Raw genomic sequence first — 20690 nt, forward strand, 5'->3', positions numbered from 1 at the left:
AAATAAAAAAAAAAAAGCTTGAATAGGCTGGGAGCTTTGTATCTGGGCTCTGCCATTAATCAAGCTAATTCACAGAAGTGAGCCAGTGGAGTGATATTAAGCACAGCGAGAACAGCCCGGGCGAAATAATCAAGGAGTTAGAAGAATGAAGGAGTCTCTTGAAAATACAAACCAGATTTCTGATGGCTGCTGCGTGCACCCGTACGGAGCCAGAAGAAGAAAGGGGCCGCGGGCTGGGAAGCCCAGGACGTGTTTTTGGGTTGGAACGTGGAGAATTTGGTGGCCAAACCAGGCGAGAAAGACCCCTCAGTGCCCGGAACTGGGGGAGGTTTGGCGCAGTGGTGCGTACCCTGTCCTGCAGAGGGATGCTGCCTCCGTTTCAAGGTTAACTCAAAGGGAAAACGGAAAAAAAATAAAAAAGGATATTTGTGATTAGGTTGGTTTGCAGTGATGTTCTGCTGCTCCTGCGTGCAGGGTGAGGTCAGCGCACCGGGCTGAAAAACACGAGGAATGGGTCAAAGGGAAAATTTGGGCTTCCTCACCCAGAAACGACTCCCCCGCCGTACTTTTGCAATGCGAAGAAGCCTGGTGAAGCTTTTGTCTTGTGCCCAAACCACAGCAGAAAAGCTGAGCACCAAAAAGGGAGCTGAGCAAAGCCTTCAAAAACCTCGAGCGGCTCGGCGAGCGCAGCGGCTTTGTGCGCCCCAGCACCTCCACTCTTTGTGCTTCCAATTTCCAAACCCAAGGGCATTTTGCTGTGCTTTTTTTTTTTTTTTCGATACTCGGAGCTGAAAAGCCCTATTAGGAGCTGAAAAAGCATGGGGCTTTTCTGCTTTCCCTTCCGACTGCTGCTGCAGCTGCCTGGAGCTCTCTAGCAAGCAGGCTGCGTTGTGCAGAGCACCTCTCCTCTGCTCTCCATTTTCCAGGTGAGCAAGGTTAATAAATAACACAGCTAGAGGGCCGAAAAACACCAGATGGAGCAAATCTGAAGTGCAGGGAATGATTTGGGGGTGGGAAGCTCCGAGGACCTCGTAGAAGCACTCAACGGAGCTCAGCACGTCCCAAGGCAGGAGGAAGCCTCGTCCCTGCCACATCGGTGCGGGTGATGAAGCTGCCAAAGCGTCTCGAAGCCTCTCACGGGAAGGACGGAGAAGTGGCTGCAGAGCCAGGTAGGGATGGAGGAGCCCCGCTCCTGCCGGTCCCACTGCACGGGCTCGGCTTGCTGTTCTCAGCAGAGCTGTTGAAATTTTCATTTCGGCTTTCTCAGACGTCGACACACCAGCAGCTCGTGCCCGAGGTGGTGCCGGGGCATTTCCCAGCCCGGGTGTCACAAGCGGCTGTCCCCCACCGACCGCTGAGCCAAGCCTGGGGAAAAGCGGGCCCATTTTCTCCTTCACGGGGCTTTAAAGAACCAACGAAATCGCCGCCGCTCTGCCTAATTACCCACCTCATTACCGACCGGGGGAAGAGACACCGAGCAGCCTCCAGAAATTTCCCAATTCCCCAGTTGCCGGAGAGGAGAAGAACGGAGAAAGGGAGCCCCGACCCCACAAGAAGCCACTGCAGCGACTCGTCCCATTGCAGCACTTGCACTTGTGGGGCCCTGGGACCATCCCCAGCGGACAGCAATCCCGAGCATCCTCCTTCCATAAGCAACTGAGCAAAGAAAACACTGCTGCAAAGGAGAAAGGCAAAAATAAACATATTTCCAGCTTGCAAATAAGCACGTTATTTAATTAAAAAGCCCTTATTAAGATGACTGTGATTTCCCAGCAGGATAAAAATGCTGAAGTCACTCCAGCAGCTGATGGTGGCTGCAGCTAGAAAACTCTACCTCTCATTCTGATTTGAGTTAAACGTGATACTACACAACGTGAGAGTTTTAGAAGAAATCCACTCGTTTTTATACCTGGTTATCCTGTTTTATATGCTGGTTAAATTTCCTCTCTGCACACAGCTGTTACAAGTTGTCGAGGACGGATGGGTGGCGAAGCAGAGAGTTTTCAACCAGCTGCCAGCACGTGGAAATGGCAGAAATCTGCATTTAGAAACCTAATTTGGAGGAAAAATCCCCTCTGGGCCCCTCCTCCTTCCCTACCTGCCCTGATGCACACAGGCCACGCGTGCAGAGATGCCACGCGTCAGGGTTTGCCTGAAAACCCATGATAAATTGTAGATAAATTGTAGCACAAGAGCTCCAAGAGCTTGGCTCCAAGAGCTTGGCCACAAGCACCGAGACTTTGGGCACCCGCAACTCCCTACCTGCTCAGTGCTGAAACGTCAGCTCTGGAGAACCCCAAGGGCTGTCATCAGAGGACGTGGATCCTGGAAAAAATATTATTTAGAAATTTAAATCTCACGTGGAAGCAGCAGAGAACTCAGGAACGAAGGGTCCCATGGGTATCGTCGCTGAATTTGTTGCCTTACCTTTGAGACGGTGCAGGATGAGGCCACCGGAGCCTCCCTCAAGGCTGCCAAGACTGCTGCCGTAACCACGCCGTTTCCAGATGGAACCAGATAAGAGACGAGCGATAAAAGCACTCTTAATTAAACATTTGTCTCGCAATTACATACTTCTGAGTAATTATCGCCATCAAGACAAACACCAACTGGATTACACAGAAAAGAGACAGACGGTAAAGGTTAATGGGGCTGCTTCTGCCTCTGCAGATATTCTCCAGCTCTTGCTGCAGGAAGGGTGGGATGCCCAGAGCTCTGGATGGACACGGCCGACTTGTGGAAGGGCTGAGCTGGCAGATTTCGAAGTTACAGGACTGAAAAGACAATTTCAGCAGCGCCGTCTCCCCTTGAATCCTCATTTTTTACATTCAGTAACCCCAATTCCTTTCTTTTCCCTTGCAAACCTTTCTGGCTGTCCTCGCCGTTCTGGTTTCTCTTCGCTTTGGCCTGGCTTAGGTGTAGCCAGGACCCCACAAAGGGTCTGAGCCCAATCCCCAGCTGTAGTTTGTACCTGACTGACTGCTTTCCAGGGGTAGCAGAGTTCCCGTTTGGTAAACCCAGATTTTTTATATATATATATGTACTTTATTGGCTTCCTTTTAATAGCCCCATGTAACCGATTCCCATTTTAACCCGTGCTCCTCTCACCACCAGGTCACTCCCACCACATCTCCGTGGACCAGCTCATCCCCAGTCTGCCTCGGATTTCTCCTCCCTGCAGATGTCACGAAAAAAAAAAATAAAAATAATAGCCTGCTAAAACAACGAGGAAAATAGGGACTAATAGAAACACATCTGAATAGTTTGCCACCCTTGCTCACGGCTGTTTCCCCCAAACAAACCGCCTCGAAAGAAGCACGGTCTGCGAGCTGCTGCGAACGAATGAATCATCCTTCTGCTTTGAAAACGAAGGCTGCGCAGAAGAGGAACCTCGGCGCGTTCCCAAAGGTTAAGCTGATTTGCTGAGCCACAGCTGAATTATCGATGATCAGCGCTGCGGTTTCTCTTAAGGAGCTAGCAGCCAGGTAGCAGCCATTTATGCCAGCACATCTTTTAAGCCGGCACAGCCCCCGTCCACGAAGCTTGTCCGACTCCTGGCCTGCTCGGGCCACGGGGAAATTTAATTATTTAGGCTTCTCAGCAGAGCAAACATAAAATACTAGCTCATAATCGAAACGCTGCTGCTCAGCGCACAGCCAGAGAAGCTGCGTCAGCAGCCAGGAGTGAGGTGCAGCTGGCCACACAGATGCACGGGGATGGGGCTGAGCTCCTCTCGGGAGCAAATTCCCCGATAAATCGAAAAATAAAATGGAAAAAAAAAGGCAAACTTCGGCATGGATCAGCGCACAAGACTTTTACTGGTCATAAAGCAGCTTGCTGGAAGACTAAACAAAGTTTTAAGGGAAACAGCCTCTTCTGGGGGGCTTTCTCCATTTCTGTTTCCACTCTTCGTCTGGTTTATTTGCATTCAGCAAATCCATAAAGATCCCCGAAGAATCGGGGAAATGGGACAACCAATTTTCAACCAAATCCGAGGAAGTTCTCCCTACGAGGAAGCAGAGGCTACACCCTACTACATCAAAGTAGAAACAGGCTTAATTGGTTCTGATCATGGTTCCTCCAATGTCTTGGTTTTTATTCAGCCTTTGTTCGGCTTTGAAAGCGGCGTGTGTAGTAATAAACTTGTTCCGTGCCTCTGCCTAGGCATAAAAATCAGCGTGCTTAAAGCGGTTCCATTTTACAAAGCCTTTCTCCGTTTTAATTGCATCCCAATTCCCAGGAAAATGCAATATGATAAGTTAGAGGCTTTTTTTTTTTTTTATTAAAAAAAGGAGTCAGCTGCTTAATGAGAAAGCCCCGTTTAGTTTTTGTACTTAATTGTGGAAAATCGTAAGCCTCATTACCAGGGTATTAAGCTCTGTAGCTGCTTATATATTCTCCTGGTTATCGCACACAAGTCCCAGATTTAGCACAGCTCTTGTTTTCGCTTGCAGCTAACGCCCCTTAATGGGTCCGCTCCGGTAAGAATCAAGTGCTCAAGGAAAACTCTTATAAAAGCAAAACTGGATTACGAATGATCGTGTAAATACAGCAGGGACCAAAATAAAGTCCCAGCACCGAGCTCCCACCGAAATCGTACAAGATAGGAGGAACATAGATGAGAAGGTTTTAATTTTAATTACTAAAATAAGCTTTTTTTTTTTGTTTTTTTTTTCAGGGCTCACAACTCCACCAGTTGTTCTCTCGGGCTGCCTACGTCGGTTTTATTTCGTGGTGCGGATATTTGGGTGCTGGGAAATAATCACCACCCAGGTGACACCCACATTACCAGCGCTGGCCTCAAAAGGACGTGGACCAAGCGGCTGAAGCCAGGTGAGCACCCTGGCACTATCAGCACGCCCTTAAAGCTGCAAGAAACCCTTCCGAGAGTCACTTGAAGGTGTGCGCGCACACACGGGACCTTTCTTAACTCAGAAAGCAAAAGCTGTTCTCTCCAAGTCCTTCCTATCGATGACGTTACTTTCACAGTCTTCCTTTACACAGTTACCGGCGGGTTTTGCTCCACGTTAACTCGCTGTAAGCTGAGCTCCAGCGCGAGTGACATGAAATGCTTGTTTTCTATTCCTCCTCACGGGCAGCGTGAGGGGGAACATGTGCTTTCACAGATGGAAATTGCTGCCTCCTGAAATAACACGTAGCCGAGCACCGCGCAAACTACGGCTGAGAGCTTTGAGCATTTTATTTCCACTGATAATTGTTATTTCCACCGGTGCCTCTTCAGAAGAGGAGTTAAGGCGAACAAAAAGCTTTTTTTTGTTGTTGTTTTTAGAAGAACGAAACAGCAAAACAACGGGAACAGAGAGCATTTTAAAAACCAGCTTGGGTTTGTCTCAGCTTTTTAGGTGCAGGCTTTGGTCTTGCACACTCATCATCCACTCCTCCTGCTACCTTACAGGGTGTGAGAGAAGGAACTGAGTCATGCCCCGCAGAGAGCAGGATTAAGGCTGCGAGGAGAACACAGGATTCCTTTCTCGCCCATCAGGTAATTAAATTTGCGGTGCCTCAGCTTCATTTCCTTGTTTGCAGGAGGTGAAGCATCAGAAAAAAGCTGACATTCGGAGGAGTGCAAGTTCGCACTGGAAAGCGGCGCGATAGCTAAATTCTGGAGGAGTATTATTACACGAAGCTATCTGGCAGGATCGTCGGGAACGCGTCGTGATATGTAACACCAGTGCCAATTGTGTGCTGATGAAAGATAAGGGGAACTCCAGCCAAAGAGAAATAAGCGAGCGTACACCGGCAGGAGCTGGAGAGCCGTGTTTTGAGGTGACTCACGGAGACGAAGGCTTTGTCTCGAAAACATTTTGGAAACACCAACGTGCCGTTCAAGGAAGGAGACGGGGACTTGCTGAGCACCTGGGACACCACGGCTTTGCTCTTTTCCAGCTCACAAGTCGTTAACTTTTTGAGGAAGAGAAGGGCCTAACAAGCGTCTGCAATCCCAACTGCTCAGCTTCCTCGTGAGAAGTAAAAGTAAGAATGAAAACACGACGTTAAGGATACGGGCTTAAAATAACGAGCCCGTTTGTGAGAATCCGCCCGAGGGAAAATAGCTTAGAAAATTAAAAATTCCACAGTAACAGACTGAAAGCTGTTAACCAACATCTAATTAATCACAAGCTGCAAATCCCCACAACAAAACATTAAAAGTAATTACAAAGGCAGAGAGAAAAAAAAGAAGTAATCTTGTAGCAACTAAGCTTACCCAGACCAAAACAAGTACAAAAAACCCTAGCGATGGTGCCCGAGCAGAAAAAAAGTTGACAAAACTATCAGGACTTGACCTTGCTTTTGGTTATTCATGGTGATGTTGTATAACATCAGTTTCTGGTTTTCAATATTTAGCAGGAAGCAATTTGTAAGACCACAGCCTCAACCTAAGAATAAAGGAAACCCCGTTGACAACAAGCAGCCGTGGAGGAGCGGTGAACGCAATCCAACTGCGAGCTGGCACAAGCAACACCCATTAACAAAAAGTTCTTCTGGGGCTACCTGGGGCTCTTTTTACTTCTTCCCCACGCTTTTAAAGTTAAAGCCATATAATCACAACATAAATCACCCAGGAAGGTAAGTCAACATGCTGTAAATTACCGGAATAGTCCCACGTCCACCAGGCCAACGTCCCTCTAGTGTGGCACCTGTGCAACAGGACCTCCCGGAGAGCTGAGGAGTCGGATGAGAGCAGAAGAAAAACAGAATTTAGGCCGTTTGATAGTCTGAGGCAAGTCACCTGGAAATTTCAAAAACCAAAAACACGAAATAAAGGCAAGGAAGCACAACTTTTAAATGAATAAATTTCTTTTTATTAAGAAGAAGGTTACAAGCCCGGAATTTTGAAAGCCTGTTAAGAGTACACAAAGCTGAGAGCAGGGAGGAAAGGGACCCTGATGATCCACGGACCCAAATCTCTCTTCATGTAAACTAAGCTTTGTAACAACAGATCTCACAGACCCAACTGACAACTGTGGAAACAGAAATTACAGAAGTTCTCATTTTGCGCGTCTTCCTATACCGAAGATGAAATATCTGAATGAATTAAATATCTAATATGAATTAAATTGTCACCTGACAGGGTAAAACAGGAGGTATTTTCGATTAGTTGTTGGGATAACAGCAGATACAGGCTTATGGAAGAAAAAAAGACTACAAGTCTTCTTATCAAAGCAATTTTTATCACTCACAGAGCTGAAATCTATCACAATTCTACTCCGGAATTTACTACGCTAATAGATCCTTTGAAAGCAATCTTCTATAATGAAAATAACAGAGTCTGACCAGTATTTTTAAAGTGTAATTCAACATTTTCACTACAACAGAAAAAATTATCCCTGCTCTGCTCTTTCGACCTGGTGCGTTGGTCTGAGCAAAAAAAAAAAATCTGGCTGCGTGATGAAGTATGAAAACCACATGGCCAGCAGAACTGGAAATGGTTAAAGCACCTCAGATCTTCCCGTTCAAATGATGCAAGGAACTCCAAAACGCACAACTAGGATACGAAGGAAAAAAAAAAAAAAAGATGAAGAAAAGGAAGTCTGGAAATCGGTTTGCGGCACTAAAAAAAGAATCCAATGCTTCCTTTGGGTAGCTACGGGGTAGTAAGGAACATTAATTTCACTTTTGAGCGCCGACCTAAAAATGTGATTAGGGCTTCCTACGACCACAGGTGTGCCAACTTCACCTGGTTTGTGTTTGCGTCTGCACCTGGTTTGTGTTTGTAATTTACCAAAAGACATCAGTGCCTCCCAAGTTTTCAGAAATGAAGCTCAAATACTTCAAGGCCCTTTGATATTGCTACTCCAAATGTAGAATAGATGCTTGGAAAACACTCTTTGGTCCTCGCTACTGCCTTTTAGAAATTAAGAGAGCCTAACAGGAATGCCCACACGTAGAATCTCCCCGAGGACGACAAAACCTCTTCATGTCTCTGCCCTCCACGCATCTTGGGTAAGCAGAATGCAGAAGGCTCCTTAGCAGATGACGTAGCGGACGAGGCGCGAGCCGCGGACTTCTCTCACTCGCTGGCAGTGGCGCAGGATGTTGAGGATCCTGTGGAAGCGCTTATCCACTTTCAGCTGGGTGAACTCTTTGATATCGGCCTCCACGACAAAAAATTCTCCTGGAAAACACAGAAAAGCCATCTGAAACCAGGAGCATGCTAATTCAAGGGATAAAAAAACACCCAGTTATCTTTAAGACAACTAAGTAGGGGGAAATACTGTGTTCCTCCATAGTATCGTGCTTCCAAGTCTTACGAGCAAGAGGTCTGCATGGCTACAGGTGATCTGGGTTGGAAAAAAAAGGAGGAGAGCATTCTCCCTCCGTTTACCCTCAGAGTAAGGCAGAAGCATCTTAAATAGAGGGAAGAGATGCCCCACCTAAGTTAGGAGAGACTGTTTCCAGTTTAACCAAGGAGAAAGAAGCTGGTGCTAGCTGGAAAGCCGAAGATGCCGGAAAATTTTTGTTTATTAAACAAGCGCAAGGTAGGTTTACACAAGAAAATCTGGTTTTATGGAGAGATTTCATCTCTAAATCTTACGAGCGATTGAGCAGGACGCGACCCCACTCTGAAGAAGCATCCGAGGATGATGTGCTGGCCTTTGGGACTGAGGTCCTAGAGTGCCCCTTACAATTTCCATTTTCTGTTCCATCTGGGGGAGCATAACAATCTCCTGAGCCTGGGCAGAACACAAATTCTTCCTTTATTTGCCCAGAATTCAGGGCAGCAGCCTTCAGCGCAGCAGGATCTTATTTACCAAGAAACCGGAGCTGGCTGAAGGCTGCCGGTGGTGGTGGTTTGGTTGGAAACAGGAGCCCCGTGCACCAAACAACTAAACTGAATCACCTCGCTGGGTGGGAAGGCGCCCTGACAAACCAGCCAGCATCTTTGCTCACCTCGAAACCAGAGGAAGAAACCAGCTGGCAAGCAGCCCAGGCTGGGGAACTGCGGGAATCCGAAGCACGGGCACGCTCACGGCAGAAATTTAAGCAAACAAATCACTGAACGTGCAACCTCACCCTGAAAAACGCACCGGACGAAGACATTGAATCATTTGGGGCTGGTCAGATAAGCGCCAGCTGTCAGACCTTGCTTAGACTTCCTAGATGATCGCAAAACAAACCACTCAACGCACCCTCTCGGATGCTGCACGTCCTAGTTCTGTAATTGAACTTTCCAAAAACAAACAGGAAAATAGTCTGGCTCACAGGTACTCGAAGAAATTAAAAGCCTCGAGTTTTCACAATTAGGAAGACCTCGGCATTGCAGCTTCTGCTCTTACGTTCACGTGAGATTTAAACACTCGCTTCCATCGAGGAATCCCTTCTGTGGCTTCCGCCCATTTTCTCCTTCTCTGTGGACTTGAATTTAATGCCATTACCGAACCCAAACTTCAAGAACCTTTGAAGATGAGCAGTGTTTCAAGAAATCCCAGATTCGTAGGGTACGAGCCATTGCTAGACTGAAGTAGGGCTTGTCTGCACAAAGATCTACCCAAGCCCAAATCAGAGGCGAGTCATAAGACCATTCCCATGTTATAACCCGAGCAAAAGCCTGCTCCCCATCTTTTTTTATAAGCCCCCTTTAATCCTGAAAGGCTCCAGTGAGGTCTCCCCAGAGCCTTCTCTTCTTCAGGCTGAACACCCCCAGCTCTCTCAGCCTTTCTTTGGAGCACACAGTGAACATTTAAGGGGAGAATGTTCTTGCATTCTGCCGAGGGCAAGAATCGAGAGGGAGACACCGTGGCGTTGCTCTCAACAGGAAAGGAATGTCAAAGAGTAGATTTTAAGATGAGAGATCTACTGTGCCACGTGTATTTGGAAAAGCTAGCCTGTAAGCTGCACGGCAAAGACATTTCAGGGCATTTTTGCTCGTCTGTGCTTTAAAGACGAGAAGACTTCTTAAGATTATCAGACAGCCCTGTCTCTTCCACAAAGCCACTGCAACGTGACTGCTTACCTCGATTTGCCTGCCTCACAACAAGTTTTTAGTAGCTCGCGTCCATTCTAGCTTAAGAAACTGAACCCACGGTGTGTGCGGTTTGGTTCTCGAGTCTATTCAGAGTGACTCCGAATTAAATCGTTTTGCTCTCTGGGTTTTTGTGGCAACGTGCCGAGAAAATCACGTGCATTCAGCGAAAACACACAAAATAAAACCAACGATAGTTACGGGGAAACTATTCAGTCGAAAGAAAAATCCTTTTTCGCTAAACTGCAGCTTAGCGGGAGCGGTCAACGGATTTTATACGGGCTGTTCTCTGATCTCCTCCCCTTACATCAAGGGAGGACCACAACCTCCATGGCAAGGTGTTGTCGGTGCCTCCATAGGGGAGAGGGATTCTGAAGGAGCCAAATCTGATTTAGACTGTCACAGCATGCTGGGGATGGAGGGAAAACCCTGCTAAGTCTACGGTTGTTGGGTTTTGTTCCGTTTTTCCTTTTGTTGTTGTTGTTTTGTTTTGAGAAAAAGTCATAGCAGATGTTCTGAAGCTTTCCCAAATGATGTTTTTAAACACTCCCTTAATATAGGTCACTCCACCAACTACCAGAGTGCCTGGACAGACTATTTCCTGGAAATGAGGTGCTACAGCACGAAAAGCATCTGCTGTCATTCGCCATTTAACCTCTTGTCCGCTTATTTTATACTTACTGACACCGCCAGATCCACCTGCGACGAATTTGGCACTAATAAACGCAAAAAAAAAAAATACCTTTTGTATCCTTAGTTTCCTCTTCCAGGAATCGGTGGTAGAGATTCCTGACCGATGCATTCATGGATTTCAAAGGCTGATGCAGGATCTTGTACTTGCCCACCACGGCCTTGTTGATATCTTGAACGACGGCGTTGATTTGATCGTACGTCAAGCGACCTTTCATATACCTGCAAATAAAAAAAAAAAAAAAAAAAAAGCAAAGTCAGTAGCCGGAGAGTCACGAACGTGAAGTTCTCTGTTTATTTTCCTCTTTATTCAGCCTGAACTGAACGCGCTGCTCCTAGTTAGAGGCGGTTTCTTCTGCTTCGTGTTAATGAATAAACCTGATAGTTCATTAGATTGCTTAATAACGCTGCAGGAAAAAAAAAAAAGCCATAATAAAACTTAAAGCAGAAAGAAGGACGTTAGAAAGCCAAATCAAGAAGTGAAAAAAAAAAAATAATATCCTGCCCTTAAACTTCCAGGAGCATTTCAAAAATGGAAAGAAGGTTGCATTTATAGCCTAACGCTTAAACTACAAACAGAAAAAAAAAAAAATCGACCTGCTTGGCAGAAAACATGGCAAAGGCGAAAAGCGAAATTAAATGTTTCTGCCTAGGAGTGAAATTTGGTTCATATTAAAGAGAAAAGATTATGTAGGATTATAATCTTGTAGGTATTCCTTTGTTTTTTGGAGAAATACCGGTTCTGTTTTCTGTATTTCCTCGCGTAGCCTACTGGACTCTACGCAGTACCAGCATCCTTTTTTTTGAGCTTTCAGAGCATTTCACAAAACCAGTACCAAAATAATAAAGGCTGCTGATGACAGCCCAGAGCTACAGGAAGCACAGCAGATAAAAAAAAAAAAAAAAGCGACGTGGAAACATCAAAACGTTGGAATATTTGCGAGTAAGGCCATGCAGTGTTTAGAGACGTAGAGGCATGCATTCAAGGAAAAGGAAACGGAAATCAGCCGCAGAGCTGCAAACTGAGAAGCCATTAAATGGAAAAGAAATCTGAAACTCATGTGATAAGCAGCGAACTAAACACGAGACCAAACGCCAGGAAGCACTGCAATAAAAGCCGGGGCAGCCTTGCAACTTGACTTCGCCTTTGATCACCCTTCAGTCACGGCAGCAAACCAGATTTGGCCGTCTCCGTTTGGTCCCGTATCAGCAGGCAGTCGTGTGGAATTAAAATACGTCGAGGAAAGTGTTACAATTCATTTTAAGAACGAACGGGGTTCTTCAGGTCGGTACACCGTCTGACTAAAAGCTGTAGGACGTTGGGAGAGATCAACGAAGAAAGAAATCCTTCCCTCGTTTCATTTCATCTGAACGGCAAACCTCAGTTTTTGGAAAACATACGAAGAATTTAAAGTAGTTAATCAATTAAAAAGTCAACATTCCAGGAGTCACCTCCAGTTTCAAACCGAATTGCCACGAAGTTATTTGTAGCCAGTTTTCAGCTTCATGGATCTTCTGACTAACCCAAAGTTGGAGATGCAACTGTTTGGATAAAAATACTCTACTCTGCAAGCATCTTCTTGAGTAAAAGCAGCCCTACTGCCTCTGAAATGCGGTCACACTTGGAGTAATACAGCCTACTAGCACAGAAGTACTTGGCCTATAGACATTAATTGCTATTTATTGCTCTTTATGCACCCCTTAGCCTTTTTATATAGTCACAGGGGTATTTGTAGGCTACGAAGACCAAGGTATTAAGTCTAAAACACCTATAGTCGAGGCCCTACGCTCCCACAATCAATAAAATACCCTTAAAAATGCCAGAAAACCTCAGCTCACCCTGAAGCAGAACCAGAAAGGCGCAATTTGTTTCCCTAAACCTATTTCTCCCTTGAATCCATAGGTACAAAACCCAAAGCACACGGCTACGTTCTTCAAAGAACAGCCTAACCAGCGGTCTGCCACGTAGATGCAGCTGGAAAAGAGATGAAGCTCCTAACGGCCAGCTCCCTAAAAAATATTTAGGCTAAAAGAAATGTATATTCCCCCAAGTTACCGTCGGAGAGTTATAATGAACATGCACACGCTAAAAATACCTTAAGTGGTGAGAATTTTGAGAAAGAATAAAGCCAGCATGTTCCTTTGCCTCCAATTGAACGCTGAGACATCCACTGCGCGATTTCTTTTTTGTTCCTCAAAAAAAAAAAAAAAAAAAGAGGCGTCTTTCTGGAACAGATTTGAAGGCTAAGATAATTTGCAGGTTTCCTACTGCGCGAGACTATTCTGTTTGATCAAGATCCTCCGTACCTGCGCCTGAACACAGCACGTACCTTTGTTAAATACCTGCTGCAGAGCTCAAAAAAAAAAACCCACGAAGCCACTGAAGACTGCACATCTGGCGCCCTAATAACGTCAGGGTAAGGTTCTCCTTCGCGTTCAGCACAAAGAGGGTGAAAAGAACTCGATTTTTTCGGTTAAATCCTCACGCGGCTGCAGGAGGAGGGAGAGGAACAAGACCCGTGGCCGCTGCGCAGCCCATGATGCCCAGCTGGTGAGGATTTCAGACACACGCGCACTGCAGACGCGCGGTTGGGCTTTAGGAAGTCCCTCAGGCAGGCTGAGCGCAGGCACAGCCCTGCGAGAGCACAGCTCTGGGAACACCATCAGACAACAGCAAACGCCGGTAGGTTAATAAATCTACTTAAATTCGCGTAAATCTTCCTCCACGGAACATCAAACAGCGTTTTCTTATCTGAATAAAACCATTAAATAGTCCCAGAAGCATGGTCTAAGAGTCGACCTTTCTATAAACCAGTGAGGAACGGAAGGGTGTCCAGGTAGCCTCTGTCCCCGTTCTCCTCACCCACAAGCAGCAGTGCAAAACCTTCCACTTTGAAGGATAACGAAACACTTCCAAGAGTTCATCAGGGAAGATAACAGCTTTTACTGGGGGGTTAAAGCAACATTTGGCTGTGCCTACTTCTCCTGCCTTAGATGAAGGCCAAAAATTGTCGCGTTCCAGCTCTGCTTTTCCCAAATTCTATCAGAGACGCACCTAATGAGCAAATCCACCAAATATTAGAGATGACCTGCAGAATAGAAACGCCCTTTTAAGAACCAATCCCCACCCCAAATCCCTTCTTATTAGCTCAGCGTTCAGGCTCCTTCGTTTCTGGATTCGGTTGAAGCAAATTTGGTAGACGTGGTTTACCTGAAAGTTCTGAAAGCTACAGCAAAGACGATATGAAAGCCCCAAATAAAATAGACTCATAAACAAAAATCATTAAAAAAAATAATCAGAAAAGCCATTAAAACATTTCTTATTGAAGCAACTGTTGTCAGGGAACACATCGAAATAGAGTCTCGATAACAAATTAAACGTAGGCATCGACAGAATCTTGATTTGTTGCTTTTTTTTCCCCCCCAGAAATATTTGCGGTTGTCCCCAAAATCCTATTTAAGGAAAGGTATCACGGTCTTTGAACAAGGATATTTATTAATCAGGTGCAGACGGTAGGGAAAAGAACAAGTTTCTCTTCCAGAAATTCAGGAGATTTCAGTGGGAGGTGGCTTTTGCTTTAATAAGTTCAATTTCTTCACCCCTCTCAAAACAGACTGGTAAGTCAAAAAATCACTGTTTCCAGAAACCAGTTGTCACGGTCAGTTAAAAACTGCGTTTCTCACCGTTTTTGCTTTTTGTGTAGCCGTGCATTTTATTCGAGGAGATGACGTCTCGTTTTAAATGCCAGTCCTCAGAACAAGAAGAGAACCCGCTGGTTAGCTAGTACGTTTCTGCTCATCCAATTCAAGTGATTTTTGAGGTAAACGGCCTGGGCTTTCCCAGATTACTTCCACTCTTCCCGACAAACGCGTAAAAGAGAACCTCGTGAGCTCTGTTCATTTCATTTTGAGGTTCGCCAGCACCGCATGAAATCATGCCTGGAGCTATTGCTACGTTGCTTCCCTCTGGAATGTTTCAAATTTCAAAACATCCGTCAGCTGGAGTCCTGCAAGAGCTCACTTCCCCCAAAACCTCGGTTTTCTGGCCAAATTGGTGTGAGAGGGTCTCAGAAGAAACCACGCTTACTTACGCGGGAACGCTTTCGAATTCTTCCGTGGTTATTAAGGATGCTTCCTTAATAAATCGCGGCTCCTTGGCAGGTTTCTTGGCATGTTCAGGTTCTGCAGCTTTCGTTTGGTCCTCGCTTTTCGCAGCCAGCCCCGCGACACTGGAAAATGAACGAACATCAATAGCAGCTAAGCAGTAAGGGGGACACCATTACGTTTTCAAGCCTGCTTATTCACAGCCCTACGTTCCAACCCGTCTGAGAGGCCGGGTGAATACAAATCACGGTCTCTCCTGCAAGAAAAAGAAAGAAAGAAAGCGCACGCTCCCTTTTCGAAGGGCGTGCTTCAGCTGACTTCATTACGGCTCCTCGTCTCGCTGCCAGGGAAGCCGCCAGCAGGTGAATTGGAAGCAGCCCCAAGGCGGCGCAGAGCGGTTAAGAATTCAACGTCCCGTTACGTTTCGCAGAACGGGAGGCCTCGCTTTTTAATCGGAGGAACCGGAGCACAGAGCTCCAGTCTACCAGGCAGCTTTAAAACACTTCACAGCTCTTCGAGACGAGCTCAGATCTTGGGGAGCCTGACTCACCCGTTAATCTTTTGAAGCAAAGAAATTCGACGGTATCCATCACCTTGTGATTTTTTTTTAGGCAAGACAAGGACACGACACCGGGCTGAGAAGCACAAGAGCAATAATTACAGCGTGGCAGAGCTGACCCGTGACAAAGAACTGATTCTCTGCTTCGGCCAAACCTTCCTGCAAGACGAAATCTGTTTGACAAGGGGCCGACAGTCGGCGAGCAGCACGGCAGCGTGCCATCTGCTCTTCCCAGGGCCTGGGTCTGATGTGGCACTCGGTGCGACAGCCCCCAGCCCCCCGTGTCCTATTTATTTCCCCTCCCGAACAGCTCTGCAGCGTCGAGGATGGTGAGTGCCACCTGCTGGACTCCCAAAATGTCTGGTAGACGAAACTGTGACAACCGAAGCTCTGCTCTGTGCCACGCCACAGCGCAAATCCCTTCTGAAATCCAAGAGCTAATTCAACGAATTCAGGTGTCAGCGTCTGAAAAGCAAGGTGAGGCCCTGCACGAGGCTAATCCTCACAGCTAGCTGCAAGGAATGTCTGCGAGGAAAAGGGAAACGTGGGGATTTTGGTGGTGGTGGGTTTGGACGAGAAGGATAAAGGCAAGGACCAAGGAAGGTGAGAGTTCACAAACTGTGCTCCTCCTGTGCTTTCCAGCCTCCTGCCATCCTCTTCACTGAAGCAAACCCCTAATCTTTTCCAGAAGGTTTGGGGAAGAGGACCGAAGACCCCTTTACACCAGCACAGATGGATTCTGACCAGTTATATCCCGTCTTGCACTTACCTGATCCTCCACAGTAAGCACTGAGAAGTGATAACATGGGGACGAAGGAGAAAGGGTGCTTAGACAAATGACACTTCAGTATGGGGAAAGAGTTGTGTCAACCTCATCCTAGCGCCCCAGCATTTGGATCACCAACCCACCCTTCAGTCCTGGAAGTCCTGGTACGGCGCTAGCACAAGCCCAGTAACATAAAAAAGAAATAAAATAAAAATCGGGAGCAAACTCCAGAATCAATACATGTAAGAACCTCGGGTCCCAAAAGTTCACAGTTAGCTCCTGCTGAAAGGATGGGAGCTGTAGGATGCAACATTTCCCCGCTCACACGCCACGTACCAGCTCTGAGTCGGTTTAGGCAGGTGGAGGGGAATGTTTTCACGGAGGTGCTGTGCTTCGCTTTGATCTCTCTCAGCAGACTTCTGGAGCTCCTGAAATTAATGTTGGAAACCATCAGAAATCTGAAACATCAATAATGTCATGCAATTAGAATTAGCTTACTATTACGATGATGTTAAAGTAATTCTTAAGAGGTGTTTTTTGGTCTCTTCCCATTTTTTTATTTCTTTACTGCCTAATTTCCCAAGAGCAGCAAATAAAGCTCAGAAAAACAAAGCTAAAGAAAATGTGAATCTTCCTGTCCTTGTCCTCGAAGTGTCAGAGAAATTTGAGCGGGAAGAAGTAATATTTAACAACGTACCATGGGTTTGGGTAGGGGAAAGGTGGTGGTGACTATAGGAAGCGATACTGCAAGAAAGTCATCTATATTCCTCAAAGAACACTTTCAAAAAAAACACACAACAAACAAAGGCACTGAAAATGCACACTAAAACAACAGATAAATATCTTCTAATCAATTCATTTGTGTATCTATTGCATGGATGTAAAAACAAAACTACCCTTTCAACCACTTAAACCACCCTTTCAACGCACAAAGCGTGAAAAATAGCTTTTTTAATGTTTTGCGACTTAATAAACCACCAGGAAATCTGCTTCATCTGCTGGTTTTATAAAAGATTCTTCCTTCTAAATTTGATGGAAAATTACGACTTCTTTTTGCCTTTAATCCTCTAACACCAGCTACATTGATACCAGCAGGTTCTACAGGAGTACTGTGGATAGAATCCCATTCTCATCTGGGAAAAAGATTTTGATCAAGAAGAAAAAGCAATGGCTTGACAACGCATTTTCTGATTCTCTCACGCCTCCTGAATTAATCATAAGGAACAGAAACAACAGAAGAAATGTTTCTCTAAGCAAAGAGAAGAGAAAGGTATTACAAAGGAAGATGTCCAAACTATGTACATGCAAAAATTAGATGTCTGATCGATTCTGTTCGTGGCACAAGAATTCATTCTTCTTGAGGATTCCACTAAGCACTCCCTTTGCAACACCCACAACAGTCTGTAAGGCATTAACCTCCACTCAACCCCAACAGGAGACAGGGAAGAGTTTCAAGAACAGTAGCTAACACTTTGCATTGCTTCACAAGTTTTTAAAAGTATTTGATTGTTGCCGTTCAGTTAAATAAAAAAGCATTTACTTACTTTGCCTTACAAAACAGATGAGCAACCTCTCAATTACCTATTCCCTACCAAGCTCCCCAATCTTTTGGGATTGCTTTAAGAGCTGTACGCAAGATAAATACAGTTTGATACCAGTGACTTAAGTTTCCACAAAGCACGACACCATCAAGACTCAGTTTTCCATGGCACACCTCAATCTTGGATCATCACATCACTGTTGCAAACAAAACGCCCCTTCATTTAGAAGTAGCCTCATGCATCTAAAAATATCCCTTAGGATCTAGAGAATAACAGCTAGGCACTTGTCAAAGATTTCTTTGAATGTTTCACTATTTTATGAACGGAAAAATGATTACTTTGAGCAAATTCTTCAGTTTTTCTTGCTGCTGAACTTCTATTTCCATTTTATTCAGGAGATCATGCAAGAGGACCATCTCATGTCCTATTTTACAGAGCATAGATTTGAAGGACGGTTCTTGACCTGTCCAAGAGAGAATGTGAGAATGTTACGCCAGGAAACCAAAACATCTCCAACACAAAAACAAAATTCCATTTCCCTCCCCTCTGCAAGCAGTGATTATCTGCTCGCTCTGTGCTCCCCAGCCAGCATCTCCTCCCAAGAGAAGCAGCAACATTAACTCCTTCACAATCTCCCTCTGCTCTTTGAACACAAAGTTAGCCCAGATGACCCCTCCAAACACCATTTCTATGATTCTTTGTAACATCTGTGTCTAAGAAAGGATAAGAGATGAGCCGAAAACATTTATATCAGCTTCACCATGGCAGATTAAATAAGCTTATTACCCACAGCATGTTTACACCACAGAGAGGCACTCCTGGAACGCTTGGACAGGACACCTGTCCTGTCCAAAAGGAATAGCCTCCAGCTATTCCTTTGCACATTTTGTAATTAGGCTTAACTTCTTTTGTAATTAGGCCTAACTTGACAAGGTATTTTTTTCTTCTCCCATCTGGGGGATTTCCCACCAGGTGTACAGAATATATGGCGCATTAACCACCAGCCTACAGGTCTCTCAGAGGAGCATCCTCCCACTTGCTTGGCACCCAGCTCGCTGATTTTCTGCAAGGAGGTATGAACCAAAGAAGAGACAAAACCCAGCCTTAATTTCTTTTACCTATGCTTCTTAATTGCAGAGTCTTTTTAATAGTTGAAATCTTCATGTTGATGTGAAAGCACAAGTCTTCCAGATCTGAAGAAGCCATTTTCCTGTGCTGTCACACTGAGGGAGAAAAGGAAAAAAGCATTAAAAAAAATACTCTAAGCAAACTTCAAGTGCACAAACGGAATTTTGAAAAGGATGTTAATCTGTCAGAGAAACTAAAGGAACTTAAACAAGGCAGTAAGTGTAGCAACCGCTTCTTATTCCACCAAATGGAGAACGGGGCAGGAAGCACGAAGTAACTGACACTAAACAGGGCAATCTCCTGACCTTTAAAAATAAATGCAGAGCAATATTAGTGCAGCGATTCCTCAGGAAATTGGGTTACTTACACAGCGGAACAGGGACCGGCCGGGTGCGAGCACCCTAAGGGGACGGAACCGCCGCCGCCGCCCCTCAGCCCCGTTCAAACCCGCCGCGCCCGCCCACGGCGCATGCGCGGCAGCCATTTTGTAACGCCCCTCAGCCCCGTTGCCACCAGGGAAAAATGAAATTAAACGACAGAAATTGGGACAAATTGGGACAAATAAAGGGTTCATAAACACAGAAGGGGTCGTGGTGGAAGGGATCTCAAAGCCCACCTAGCCCTACAGCCCTTCCACAGACCAGGTTCCCCTCACAGGGATGGGGCATAGCTTCTCCAGGCAACCTGTCCTGGTGCTTCACTGCCCTCATAGTGCAGGATTTCTTCCTAATATCTAAATCTGCCCTTTTTTAGCTTAAAGCTGTTATCTCTTAGGATATACACGTCTGCTCGCTGCCTGCCTCTTACGTTTTTTTTTCAGGATTTCAGCCCAGCCACCTCACTTGCTGACACAAAGCTCTGCATCTGGCCTCGCAGCCAGCCTTCCCTCACAGCGCTTCCTTTCCTCCCTTGCGGGTTGGCCCAAATTATTCCGGTGTTGCCTCCTTTTGCTGTTTGTTTCTTAGACCGTGAAGCTGGAGGTGAAGCCTCCAAGTGTGCCAGGCGGAGCACGATGTTCCTGGTGCCCTCTGCCTTGCTCAACACACCCAGGGTGGGCTCTAACCCCACAGCGAGGGCACGCTGCTTTTCCTGCCAAGCTGCTGTGGTTATGTCTTGTATGTCACATGCAACAACTGGGATTCCACCAAAAAAACAAAACAAAACAAAACAAAACAAAAAAAAAAAACAAATAAAAACCCAGCACTAATTAATTACTTAAAGAAATTTGATTTATTTTGGCATTAAACAGAAGACAAAGCCCTCATAAACATTAAATCACCTTCAACATATACATTCTTAGACTGGTACATCTCCTACACATCAATTTCTTTCAGAAAAAAAAAAAAAAAGATAAATAAACAGCTTACACTTACCCCAAACTCCTTCTTTTTTCTAAATAGCTACAGATACAAAGGTTTGCTGCTCAGAATAGACTGCTTATCTCTCCAAAGAGAAAATATGCTAATATGCTGTTCCTTTTCCGCAATTCTCTAACCAAGAATAGCTGAGTTTTCTCCCACATCACAGCTCTAAGACCCCTAAAGCACCGACACATGGATTAGCACACAGACATGTTAAAGAAGGACCATTTTTGAAGAAGTGGTGCAATCCAAGAAATGACCATATTCACCAGACATTTAAAGAGAAAGAAACCTATCAGTCACAAGACATTGACAAAAAACAGGTTAACAACATTTCTTGGTCAACTAACAGGGTACAAGAAAGTATTATATTAACATTTTTAGCTGTGAAAAGCAGCCAGATGTGTTCAGTGACACAGAGAACTCTGCACTAGCCCTTCCAGTCATCCTTCCTGCATAACCACGCTGATCCAACGTTTCCTCCAACTCCTGTATTCATCTGCATCACTCTCGCAAACAGACACGGTCTGTCTTTGGGTAGACAAAGCGTAAATGC

At 45.5% G+C, this 20690-nt stretch overlaps 1 protein-coding gene across 3 annotated transcripts; it reads right to left on the minus strand.

The window, feature by feature from the left end:
* Positions 1-6801: 6801 nt before the first annotated feature.
* SKA1 (spindle and kinetochore associated complex subunit 1) lies at positions 6802-19244 on the minus strand. 3 transcript variants are annotated; one of them, XM_035559966.2, is made up of 7 exons: positions 19141-19244; positions 18764-18868; positions 17984-18108; positions 16441-16532; positions 14767-14904; positions 10728-10897; positions 6802-8137 (listed from the first exon to the last, which is right to left on the minus strand). In XM_035559966.2, exons 2-7 carry the CDS (start codon positions 18849-18851, stop codon positions 7989-7991), a joined length of 762 nt encoding a protein of 253 aa, XP_035415859.1. In that variant the 5' UTR covers positions 18852-18868; positions 19141-19244; the 3' UTR covers positions 6802-7988. The 3 variants fall into 3 exon arrangements, with proteins under 3 accessions (XP_035415859.1, XP_035415860.1, XP_035415861.1); XM_035559967.1 differs by lacking the exon at positions 19141-19244 and adding an exon at positions 19079-19098; XM_035559968.2 differs by lacking the exon at positions 14767-14904.
* Between the last annotated feature and the right edge of the window lie 1446 nt (positions 19245-20690).

This window comes from Cygnus atratus, chromosome Z (genome assembly GCF_013377495.2).
Source record: "Cygnus atratus isolate AKBS03 ecotype Queensland, Australia chromosome Z, CAtr_DNAZoo_HiC_assembly, whole genome shotgun sequence".
Lineage (NCBI taxonomy): Eukaryota > Metazoa > Chordata > Aves > Anseriformes > Anatidae > Cygnus > Cygnus atratus.